The sequence below is a fragment of the Tiliqua scincoides genome, chromosome 1 (genome assembly GCF_035046505.1).
Source record: "Tiliqua scincoides isolate rTilSci1 chromosome 1, rTilSci1.hap2, whole genome shotgun sequence".
NCBI lineage: Eukaryota > Metazoa > Chordata > Lepidosauria > Squamata > Scincidae > Tiliqua > Tiliqua scincoides.
The window spans coordinates 242,853,881-242,866,507 of record NC_089821.1 but is presented as its reverse complement, the minus strand read 5'-3'; the positions used below and the strand labels follow the sequence as shown (position 1 = coordinate 242,866,507).

The 12,627-nt window shown below is 44.7% G+C and overlaps 1 protein-coding gene across 2 annotated transcripts in view; it reads left to right on the top strand.

Annotated features, from left to right (window-relative positions):
- Positions 1 to 781: 781 nt before the first annotated feature.
- Positions 782 to 12,627, top strand: part of MOCS1 (molybdenum cofactor synthesis 1) — a 40,043-nt gene continuing 28,197 nt past the window's right edge. For both annotated transcript variants that reach the window (XM_066618649.1, XM_066618650.1), the window contains exons 1-2: positions 782 to 940; positions 12,134 to 12,266. In XM_066618649.1, the coding sequence (XP_066474746.1) occupies positions 803 to 940; positions 12,134 to 12,266 (271 nt within the window). In that variant the 5' untranslated portion in view covers positions 782 to 802. The remainder of the gene's footprint in view (positions 941 to 12,133; positions 12,267 to 12,627) is intronic.

The following is a 12,627-nucleotide window of genomic DNA, read 5'->3' as shown; positions in this document are numbered from 1 at the left end:
TATGACTCTTTTGTGTGATTATATTTTGTTTGAAATTATTTTGAGTTTTTAGATATTTAAAAGCACAACACACTTGCATGCGAGTCAATGAAGCACCAGGCTTTTGTGTGCAACTGAGTCTAAGCCATGGTTCTCAAACTTTTCACACTGGCACCCACTTTTTAGAATGAGAATTTGTTGGGACCCACCAGAAGTGATGTCATGAGGAGAAGTGACATCAAGCAGGAAAATTTTAAACAATCCTCTCCCAGAGCCCAATCCTATGTATGTCTACTCAGAAGTAAGTCCCATTAGAGTCAATGGGGCTTACTCCCAGGAAAGTGTGGATAGGATTGGGCTGCTACCCAGGAGAAAGTCCCATTGCCTATCATTGTTGAAAGCCTATTTTAAGCCTACTATTTTAACATAGTAGCCTGTTAAAAGCACAGAACTGCACCATTTCCCTAGTCTAAGATATTAAAAACAAAATATGGAAATGAATGGGGACCCACCTGGAATTAACTCACGACCCATCTAGTGGGTCCCGACCCACAGTTTGAGAAACACAGGGATTTATTTCCCGTGTAAATTAACAGGCACGGGGTCAGTTTGTCCTCTTGGAAACACATCAACCTCCCCAGCCAGCTGATCGCCTTTGCAAAGGGAGGCTTCGGAAACTACAAGTCCCAGCATGCCCTGCGAGGAGTCCCACCGGCCCTGGATTGGTATTGGCCGCCGGCTCCCCTCCCTCTTCTCCTGTACCGAGCGCGGCTGGCTCGGCTGGCAGAGTCCTGCGGAAGGTGGCGGGGCTCGCAGGAGGGCGATGGCGGGCGCTGCGGTGGTCGGCGGCGCCCGGAGAGGGAGCCGCTGTTGGCTCCTGCGAGGGGCCTTCCGAGTCCAGCCGGGCAGAGGCTGCCGCTCTGGGGTGCCCGCTCGGCAGCAGCTGGTCGCCGCGGCGCAGGTGAGGAGGCGCGGAGTGGACTTCGGGGCTTGGGCCGCTGGGGAGACGGAGGAGGGACCCCAGTGGGCTCGTCCTTGGCGCGCTCCCTGGGGGTGCAGCCACTGAGGGTGCGGGGCTCCCCTCTGAGTGCACTGCGGGGGACTCCACGCTCCCTTGCCCGGGACGGGAGCCAGGCCGGCGAAGTGCGTCCCTGGAGGAGGAGCACCTCTTCCAAGGTCCCAAAACAGCCGTTTGCAGCCACTGGGCCCTGTTGAATAAATAATTTTGACAAGTTGTTGCACAACTTTTAAATCTTCTGAGAATTGCCGTGGAAGCAGTTCTTGGATGTGGAACGTACAACATTTCAGGTATGTAGTTAGTTGTGAAATTCCTATTTGTAGCACATTGGAAAGTTACCATGGTTTTGCTTCCCAGAATGCCAAGTCCCTACTTTTGTTGCTGGAAGAGTCAGGCTGTCTCGAGTTGCTGTTTAGATGCCAACCTATGGACTATGCCGGCTTGTACTGCAGGAATAGGGCTTGTGTTGAGAGTTCCAACTAAAAGAAATTTCAATAGAACATGAGAGAGAATGAATTCAATTGTCTTATTCATCTATTCTGAATACATACAAGCCAGTTGCCCCAGTTCTGCCACATTGTAACTCAGGCATTCAAATTGTATGGGTACTCTACACAAATCATTTGAGGAAGGAAGCTCTGCTCTCAAATCTATGTGCATTTTTCTGAACGTTAAGAAGGAGCTGTCCAGTTATTTGGAGATATGTGTGTGTTCACAGATCTTGGGGACAGGAACAGTTTCCTCCGCTTGTCTAAGCTCATTCTAACATAACTATGCAGCTAGAGTTTTCACAGCATTTGAACACCCATTGCCTCAAAGATGACCTCTCTCCCAAACCTGACACTTGTTGGAGGGGCAGGTGTTGGCCCATCATGTTGGCCTTTAAAAGCACTCCGAAGGTGAGAGAGCATTACTTCTTCAAAGTGAGATGCCTCTTCTACCCTCAGCTTAATGAATAGCTGACCCTCAGATAGTTGAGGGTATCTGATTAGGTAGGAGGTGTGGTCTGGAGGTTGAGCTGTTGCCCTGCCTGAAGATGGTAAGCAGGATCAGCCTTGGATAGGAGACCAGTAGTCGCTGACAGAACTTGCAGAAGATTGTGTGGAATGTGGTGCCTTGGAGTGATAGAACTTGGAAACAGTTCCAAGAAAAGTATTCTTGTGTCCAGTGGTGTGGAGGTAATGGAGTGGACCTGATTGCTTGATTTCTTCCAGGAGTCTGCTGCGCCATTCTATCCTGAGTAACAGTCCAATCCTGAGCTGCTCATTGCGCCAGGACTGCCGCAGCACCAAATTGGCTGCCATGGCATCCTGCACGCAACAGGACAGCCGCCAGCAGCTCCTAAGGGGAAGTGGACTTTTGTCCCCTTCCCCCAGGTAAGGTAAGTAGCCCCTTGATAGGGCTACTTGATTCTGTGGCAACCCTTGAGCTGCTGTAGAATCAAGAGCCTCCATGTCAGGGCCACGGCCCAGCACAGAGGCTCTAGATGGGGAGGAGCAAAGCTCCTTCAGTCCCACCTCCCTCCCCCAGCGTGCTCCCCCTGGCCCAGAACATAATCTCCCCACTTTTCCCCCACGTCCCCACCTACCTCTCTGCTGCTAGTGATTCAAGCGACCACGGAGCAGCAGAGCAGCAGCAGTTCACCAGCACTAGCTCAGCGCTGGCCAGCACTGAGCTAGCACTGGCACTGGACCGGCGCTGAGGGCTGCAGACGTGCCTTATGGCATGTTTGCGATACTCAACACTGGCAGTGGACCTGTGCAAAGAGCTCAGAGTTGGGCTTAGAATCTGATATCGGCCATGATATGTATCATTAAGTTAGTTAACATCCGTACCACTTGATAACCCAAACTACAATTTGCAAATCAGCTTCTAACTACAGTTAGTGAAAACACTGGTGCAAATGTAACGGTAGTTAGCTCTGTAACAGAGAGGAAAGAAATAGAAGTATAGTCCAGGGGGCTCTCCTGGTTCCTGAGTTAGGCAACGTTGTGTCTGTCCCAAACCCATGTGATTCCATGCATGAAGTTGTTTGGACTGGAGATGTTGCATTACATACTCATTTCTGCTATGCTATCATAGTTGTCAGAAAAAGATGCATCTTGAAATGCATTATTTAAAATTATTACATAGATACAAAAAAGAGTAAGTAAGGTTTGGTGATGGTAAGTTGTATCACTTTTGAACAAGTAACACAAAATATTATATGGCATGCATAATCTGTGATACTTGTCCAAGTGTGACATGACTTGCTGTATGATGTTCCCATGTATACACACACTCACAAAGTATTAGAGTCTAATATCAGACTTATTTCCCACCCCCTCTACGTTTGGACATCTTGTTAATTGCCAGTACTTTGAGCATAAGTGTAGAACTATGGAAATCAAATCGTCTCCCAATTTCAATTATGCTTAGTCAAGTTTAACATTCTTAGAGCACAGCCCAGTGTTCTTAATCTTGTGTTGAGTAACACAGAATTATAAACAGGGAGTGTGCCCCTTAAGTCTTTTTGAAAGCTGCTGACATTTGAAAACAGCAAAATCATGTTTGAAAAGTAGTTATGAGGGGGAAGGTTGCAAGAGTGTAGGAGGCGCAAAAGATCAGTTCTGTGTAGTCACAGAAGTACACAGAGAAGTGTATTTACAGAGAAAGCAAGAGTTCTTAATGCAATATATGTATATATGACTTTTTTTAAAGAAAGTACAGCAAAGAGAACTGATTAAACACTAGGGTAACTACCAGTAAAAGTAGTTTAACTGTGTTACCTAAATCATTTCTCATAAAGTAGCTGTGATTACTATTCTACTGTAGAAAAATTAATTTGTACTGCCCATCACTGGCAAAAGATTAGAATTCTGAGGTAAAACAGTCACTTGTGTGGTCGGTTTCATCTCTCCTTTTATGACAATTTGCTTTTGCCATTTCTTGTAGTTTATTTGGGAGATCATTTCATGCCTCACTCAGCGATAAACCAGTTTGCATCAGTCTTCCACTTTGCATGATATGTGTGTCTAACGCTTGCTTGTTGTATTCACACTTTTAGGTGTACAATGTAAAGAACTTAAGCAGCTTATCTAATGGTTTTGATACATCATAAAAATATTTTTTTGCTAGTGAGTCTCCTGTTGCACTGCAAGCTTTTTCCTTGTTTTATGCACACTGAACGTTACTTGTGTGCATGCACAATGTAAATGTGATGGTTTTTCACATTGTCCAATTGATGACTGAATTATGATGGCCCAAGTGCTGACAATGGCTTCTCAGTCATTAAATTTACTTGTTAAGAGTGGTTGAGCAACTGACTGTAACCGTAAAGTGTCTTGAAATTGATTTCCACCCTCTTCAGAGGCTAAACCGGAGAACAGAATCAACTTTTTATGTAGCTGTAACTTTCTGTAACTTAAATTTGAAGTTCAGAATAAGCGGTGCTGACACATGACTTATTGATTGCATCTTGTCACATGATGCATCTTCAACAAGCTAAAAAGACTCAAACTAGATTTTGATTCTAGTGTTTGAGTCAACTAGATTTTTCTATGGTTGGTCTTCTGCAAATATTTGCAGCATTAACAAATTTCTCCATAACAAAATATCTTAAATTGAGGGTTTTCTATATTTTTGTTAATTTCCTTATTTCATCTGTGAGTTGATATCCTCAAACCCAGGTTGCTGTGGCAGTTGGAAATGGCATTGTGGCCCTTAGTAATGGTAGGAGTTAGAAGGGAGATACTCTGGAGCAGAGTCATCCAGGACATTATGGTGATTCTCTGTGGGAAAGTTTAGGCAGACAGTAACACTGTGAACCTACAGGAAAGGGGTCAAAGGTGAGCTTGAGAGCTCTCTCTCACCCTTTCCTTCCTGCCATGGGGAGTGTTTCTCTGTAACCAGACCCAGAGAGCATAGGAGATATTTTGCCATCCACATCCTTTTGTGCTCCAAGCTGCATACAAGCCAAAGGTGACTAACCTTTGGTACTCCTTGCCACAGGATGCGACGATGGTGTCTGACCTAGGTGCCTTTAAAACGGGATTGAACATACTGATGGAGGAAAAGTTCATCATAGGTTACAAGCCGTGATGGGTATGCACAACCTCCTGGTTTTAGAAGTAGTCTACCTCAGAATGTCAGATGCAAGGAAGTGGCACCAGGATGCAGGTCTCTTGTTGTCTTGTGCACTCCCTGGGGCATCTGGTGGGCCACTGTACAGGATACAAGAAGCAGAACAAGATGGTCTTTTGGCCTGATTCATCTTCATATGTTCCTTTGAAGGAGAAGGCTCACTGAGATAATGTTGTGGCAGCTGTCTCTTGTACCATGAGGAGGACCAATCAGGGAGGAGTCTCTTATTCTCTCATGTGTTCTAATTTGTTCACCTCTCTGATGAAGGCAGTTTGAATAGCAACAGTTTCATGGGGGAGGGACATAACCACACAAAACAAAATATTTGTAAAACCAAATTTCCTTGCATTTGAATGTTTGGGTGGGGCAGGTTATAGAGAATGAAATTGTACGCTTGTATTCTGATGTTGCTGTCCAGACTCTCGTCTATAAAAATTTGCTTATGGGTTCTTTCTAACCCCAATGGGTTCTGCTGTGATTTCCTTGCCCATTTCTTCTCTTCCTAGGAAGTCTTGACAACTATTGAGGGTGCCCTGAATGTTTTAAAGGTTGTAACTATGTTGAATTGACTGTCTTGCCTCTGACAATAAACCTAACAGACCCAAATTAAGCCAAAGCATTTCTTTAATGGGGATGGATATACTTTGGGCCCAGAAGTAATCTAATGTAACCATCTGCCCAAAGGTGAGAGACCATATACTTGAAGGGTTGCTAACAGCTGTCTGACTAGCCTTTCCTACCAAAGCGGCTAGTCAAGTTTTGCCTTAACGTTCACATCTATCTTCTGCAATACAACCCCACAGTGCTTGTTATAATTTGAACTGCATACCTTATTGATTTTAATTTTTCTTTCCCTCCTCTCTTACCGTGGCACCCTGAGGTTCTGCCAAGGTGTTTCTGCAACAATTTTGGATGGATGCCTGCAAAATAATGTAGTGATTATTTACAGTGTGAAGTCAAGAATGTAGTTTGAGCCTTTCAGCTCTTAAGTTAATAAGATTTGCTAAGTTAACTGAATTGGGCAAGCTGGCAGCTGTTGTGCTGTTAAAGTAAAGAACCTCAGAGTACCAAAGCTGAAATTGTATACCCATGGGAAGCTTCAGACCCTCTACATAATCTTCTTTTAGAGTGGCTTGTTTACTTCTCTTCTGCAGTCTTGCCCAAAGGTTTTGAAGCTAGATCTTCAAGGTTGCTATGTATATACTTAGCTTTTACCAGCAATGCCTGCAAATTTTAGGAAGTACTGGTGGTCAGTGGGAGGGAGCAGCAGGGAAGAAAATCTTGCACTCTGTTTGTATTCTTTGTATCAAGATTGCCTGGGTAGTAAACCCTCAAAGCAAGGTGTTTTATTAGGTGTGGGTGTTATTTAAAAAAATTCCATTTATTTGTGTCTCAGGCTTCTAGCTGCCTGTCAGGCTATTCTGCAGGGAGAGCAAAGGAAGTGGAAGGGAAGACAACTGTTAATGGAATCACAGTTTCCCAGGAAAAGAGCCTGAGCTCAGTCTTTTTCAAGCAATGTGACCAATCAAAGTACAACAAACTTGTGGTGTGATCATATGCTCTCAAGCAGTACTTCTCATACTGTGGGCACGAGGCCAAATTGGAGCCAAACAGATACAACCAGCAACCACTTCTGGGGCATGACTCGCCTCCAGAGGCCACTCCTGCAATGTGCCAGGCATAAGACAACTCCCCGATGCTTCCACAGTCCTCAGAACATCTCTGGAGGTGACTTCTGTGTCACTTCTGGTTTCAGAACGCAACTTCGAGTTATATTCCAAGGTGTTTCTGAGGTCCATGGAGGCAGGTCACAGTGCCAGTGCTGGCTGCCAAAGTGGGTTGCAGCTCCAGCAACTTTAAAGACTGCTGTTCTGAAGTATTTGTTAAGTGTCCTGTGATGCCCAGTTGTTGCCCGTGGAGCAACCATGGTATTTCCTGCTCATATCACCTGTTCGTAACACCCAAGTAAGTTCTGGAGCACCACTTCCAAATAGCTGGAGGGTTTTGCAGTGGAGCAGTGAAATAAGTTCTAAGTTCATGAATGGCATTCAGTCCTCTCTAACAGCTCTCAATCAAGTGAAGAGTAATTATTTAGAATATGTGTAAACCACTTTTCAACAAAAAAAATTCACAAAGCAAAAAGGTAAGAAGACAGTTCCCACTTCCAGAAGTACTCACATCCTTAAAAAAAAAAATTCCCTGTCCTAACATCTGAGCTACCTATATTCAGTCCTTTCTCTTTTTCTTCTAAGGCAGCGGTCCCCAAACTGTGGAACCACTGTGTCTGGAAAACACCTTCCCCGTGCAGCGCGGTGCTTACTATACATGCTGCAGCTGCTTATCTTTGGAGCCAATCACCCCAGAAATGTGCCAGCTGAAATTGTGCCAGCCGCTTCTGCTACTCATTGGCCCCAACAGGCTATGTGCCCAGATTTCCAAGCAGAAGTGACTGCCTGGCACAAGTGTCTGGGGTGATTGGCTGAAAAAATAAGTGGCTGTCGCACAGAACGGTAAGTGCCATCCTGTTCAGGGAAGGCATTTTTCGGATGCCAGATCTGACCCCAGGCTGTAGTTTGGCACACACTGTTCTAAGGGATCAAAGTATCCAGCAGTGGGTGCCTGGGAGAAAACAAACCTACTGTAGTGTTAATGTGGTGCATAAGGAAAGGAGAGGCCATGAATCAATAAAAACAGAGGATGGATTTGCCCTCAAAGTTGAATTGAAACCAGCCAGGTGCCCTGAGATTGCCCTTTTGTTCCGAAGGCCAGGTCAGCTTACTATTCCTGTGCAATGTTCATTTCAGTCTAATAAGACATCTAGTAAATCAGTACCTGAATAATGCACTTTGACCTTTGCACTGTACTCCCTTTTGTGTAATCTATAACATGGTTGTATGTTTCATGGGAACCTATATACTGTCCCTTTCCAGAGCCATAGTGGCCAGCTCAGTGCTGAGTAGTAAATAAGGAGCAGTCCTCATGGTGGTTAGAACTGGTAACAATAAACTGTTTGAGAGAAAAGTGCTTAATGGATATGCACAGTACCTGCCGTTGAAAATTCCTGGAATAAGTGCAGATATCCCAAAGAGGAATAATGCTGTCTTGCAGAATGGATACCCAAAGAGATGGAAATTCTTGTGATCATTCCAGAGGTGCGTTAGAGGCAGGAGCATGGAAAAGACAGTCCTGTCCACATTGTGTTTCTCCTGCACCCTGGCATCGGAGCAGATTTTGGCTCTGGCTGGAATTGTTGGCTCAGCATGTGGCAATAGTCTAATTCTTGCTCCATTTCCAGAAATGTCCAGCAAGGATGCTATTAAATGCCAACCACACACATTGCATTAATGAGAGCCACTGACTCTGTACGACTTGGACTTGTAACTGACTTTTTTTTCCACATGGCACATGTTGCTGAACAGACTTCAGTTGGTGACTTGAAAGCATTTATTTCATCATTTGATCTTTACCATCTTCCAAGATGTGAAGGAGTGGCTATTCTGAACTGGACCATTTGTTGCCAACAGAAAGATAATTAGTTTCAGTGGAACATTTTTAAAAGTGTTAGGCAGGCACTGCTCTTGGCAATTCAAGTCCTGACATGCTTTCAAGAGAGCGTGGATTGTTTTCTGTAAATGTTTAATCTCATGTATAAATAGGTAATAGTTGGATCAAAGAGGCTGGAGTTCTACAACTTTTAAAGGAAATACAGTCTGAGCACTTAACTTTCCCAGGCTCCTGTTCCCTTGTTGCTATGGCCGCAGTGACTCTGTTACTTCAATTCCTCAGTTGACTCCTGTTTCGTAGGGAGTCTTTCAACAAGGGGTAGCTTACAATATTTTTCAGAACCTCATAGTTCTAAGCAGAGACCTAAATGAAATGGATAGCCACAAGGCAAGGCCTTTAGGACTGTGTGAAAGAATGCCAGGTGTTTTTCCAATCATTCATTAGATTGCATCACATAGTGGAGCAATAGAACGTGGTAAATCTGTCCCTTGAAAGATCCTCCTCTTTGGAGAATGGTTCTTTAGCAGGAAGGTATCACAAAGGCAGTTTGTTCATTTTGAGAGGTGAAGCTATGATATAGCTATAAAGACATAAAACTATAGCTTTATGTCTTTATAGCTTTGAGTCTTTGAGATCGTTTCTTATAACACATCCTTGCGACCTTCGACACTTAACTTTGTTTCTCTACAGTGCAGGTTCAGGATACAGGTATAGCTCTGTAGGAATACGACTCTGTAGGAATGCAATTTGTGGCACCCCAGCTGCCACCTAGAGGCAGATCGGCACTTTCTCTTTGTTCCTTTCAAAGTCTCCTACAGCCACTCTTATAACTTCAGAGCTACTTTACCTGGGATGGTCTGAACAGGTAAAGCTGCTAGCCTTATAATATTTCTAAAGATGAAATTAGCATGTTGTATGGTTATAATTACCATGCTAAACTTATAATCAGAAACCAGTACAAAATGGGCTAAAATTTCCACTATTTAGATCAGTGGTTCCTAAACTGTGGGTCAGGACCTGCTAGTGGCCCCAACCTGATTTTTGTTGGGTTGCGAAACTGACAAGCTGTTAGCTGACAAGGAAAATGCATTGAGCTCTATAGAAACCAATATGGAGAAGCATGCCTTGGTCCACTGCAAAGGGGGATGCAAGGTCCAGATCCAGTGAATGTGGAGGTCAACAGTGCTCCAGGAGGTGCCCCCCCCCCAATAGTAAAAAATAAAAACAGAAACTTGAGTGGCTGGTAAAGTGAAACTTTTTTTAGTATTTTAAAGCTAGGTGGGTTCCCGGAGAATTTCATTTTGAAAAATGGGTCCCAGTGTTAAAAAGTTTGGGAACCACTGATTTAGATGGTCTTACTAATTGTATTGTATTTAATTCTTATTGCTGTACACCAGTGGTTCCTAAACTGTGTGCTGTGGCTCTTTGGGGCATAGCCAAAACCAGCCAGGGTCGCTGTGAAATCCTCCACTCATAAACTATTTGCCATTGCCAATGGAGCCAAGTGGCCTCCATTGGCTCTCTGTGCTTGATTAGTGATCCAAGAGAGGAAGGAGGGAGGAAGACTCTGAGTGAACCAGCTAGCCTGCGAGGTGAATAAACTGTCAAAGCAAAGGATGGGGAGGGTCTCAGAGTGGTGACAGGTGCAAGGAGTCATCGCTGCCACCACCAGCCCCCTCCTTCCCCCTCATCATAAGCAAAGTGTATTAGTGTGAGTCCCGTTGCACAGCTTGCTCTGTGCACAAATGCTGCTGCCACCAGGAGAGAAGGTGGAGGGCTGCTGCAGAGGCACCATTAGCACCACACAGGCATTCAGGGAGAGGAGAGCTGTGAAGCCAAAGATGCACATGCACACACTCATAGTTATGTGTAAAATTCCTTGGGGCATCTTTCACAAGGAAAGCTAGGACTGTGTCCATATGAGTTGTTTGTTCTCATGATGTGTCCCACAATCGTTGCTATGGAATGTTGGTGCAATCCATGTTTACTGCTAAACAATTCCTTGTTCCTCCCTAATTATGTCGCAAGCTCAAATAAAGTCTTCATAGCATTTATAGTGATTGTTTCCTCAAAGCTTAGGCTAGTTGCCTAGTTGGCAACCTTCAGTCTCGAAAGACTATGGTATTGCGCTCTGAAAGGTGGTTCTGGAACAGCGTCTAGTGTGGCTGAAAAGGCCAATTCAGGAGTGACAATCCCTTCCACACTGGGAGCAAGTGCAGTCTGTCCCTGGTCTGTCTCCCTGGCTATGGGCCTTCCTTCTTTCCCTCTTAGCCTCAGACTGTTGGCCAAGTATCTCTTCAAACTGGGAAAGGCCATGCTGCACAGCCTGCCTCCAAGCAGGCCGCTCAGAGGCCAGGGTTTCCCACTTGTTGAGGTCCACTCCTAAGGCCTTCAGATCCCTCTTGCAGATGTCCTTGTATCGCAGCTGTGGTCTTCCTGTAGGGCACTTTCCTTGCACGAGTTCTCCATAGAGGAGATCCTTTGGGATCCGGCCATCATCCATTCTCACAACATGACCGAGCCAACGCAGGCGTCTCTGTTTCAGTAGGGCGTACATGCTAGGGATTCCAGCATGTTCCAGGACTGTGTTGTTTGGAACATTGTCCTGCCAGGTGATGCCGAGAATGTGTCAGAGGCAGTGCATGTGGAAAGCGTTCAGTTTCGTCTCCTGTTGTGAGTGAAGAGTCCATGACTCGCTGCAGTACAGAAGTGTACTCAGGACGCAAGCTCTGTAGACCTGGATCTTGGTACGTTCCATCAGCTTCTTGTTGGACCAGACTCTCTTTGTGAGTCTGGAAAACGTGGTAGCTGCTTTACCGATGCGTTTGTTTAGCTCGGTATTGAGAGAAAGAGTGTCGGAGATCGTTGAGCCAAGGTACACAAAGTCATGGACAACCTCCAGTTCATGCTCAGAGATTGTAATGCAGGGAGGTGAGTCCACATCCTGAACCATGACCTGTGTTTTCTTCAGGCTGATTGTCAGTCCAAAATCATGGCAGGCCTTGCTAAAACGATCCATGAGCTGCTGGAGATCTATCACAAAGCTTAGGCTAAAACCTTGTCATTTGTGTTATTACCTTATCTTTTTCCAGCAAAAACGTTCGTTAACCATCCGGGCATTCTGCAGTATACGCTGTCAATTAACCCTTCCTTTTTCAGGACTACTGTAGGTTTAAGCACCATCATTCTGAAAAAAGGGTGAGAGTATGTATCTTTCCTTTCAACAGAACTAATTTGTGCTAGCAGTCTTTAACTGTTAACTCCATTGTGTCATTCTGTTCCATTGCGCCTTGCACGTAGGCTTCAGGACACAGAAATGTCCTGGCTCTTAAAGTTTAGTGAGGCAAACAAATGCTCTGGGCAGTCTGGGCTGCAAATTATCTCATGTCTGCATGTATTTTTTCTTCAAGATTCTGGTTCCAGCAAAACTTGAAAAGTTTTTTTTCTTACACTTTCTTTTAAATGCTAAAGGTGAAATATTTTTATCAAATATTTTTATCTTTAACACAGGAGATAAGAGGTACACAAAGAACAGGATTCCTATCTGAACACGCTGCCCCTTTTTCTGCTTTCTTGACTGACAGCTTTGGCCGCCAGCATACCTACTTGAGGATCTCCTTGACTGAGAAATGTAACCTCCGTTGTAAGTCTCTCTTTAATGCCAATTTTAAAAAGTGTTTGAAGTTGAAACCTATTGCTCGATACAACCTCAACATATTGCAACTCTTCTGAGGCCCAATTCACACTGGTACTGTATTATCACAACAGGGCTGCCACAAAGAGCTGCTTTTGAATGGTTGGCTCTGTATTGCTGCAGCCCCTGCACACTTGGCAACTGCACTAACCTTTCCCTATAAGGGTACAATGAAACAGGAAGGGTACAATGTTCAGCCCCCCCCCCCCACTACATGTTCATTGCAACTTCTGTAGAAAGCTCCCATGCATACAAATTGCAAAGACATCCTTCTCCAGAGCATGGAGAGAGTTCTCATGTGTGCAACTGC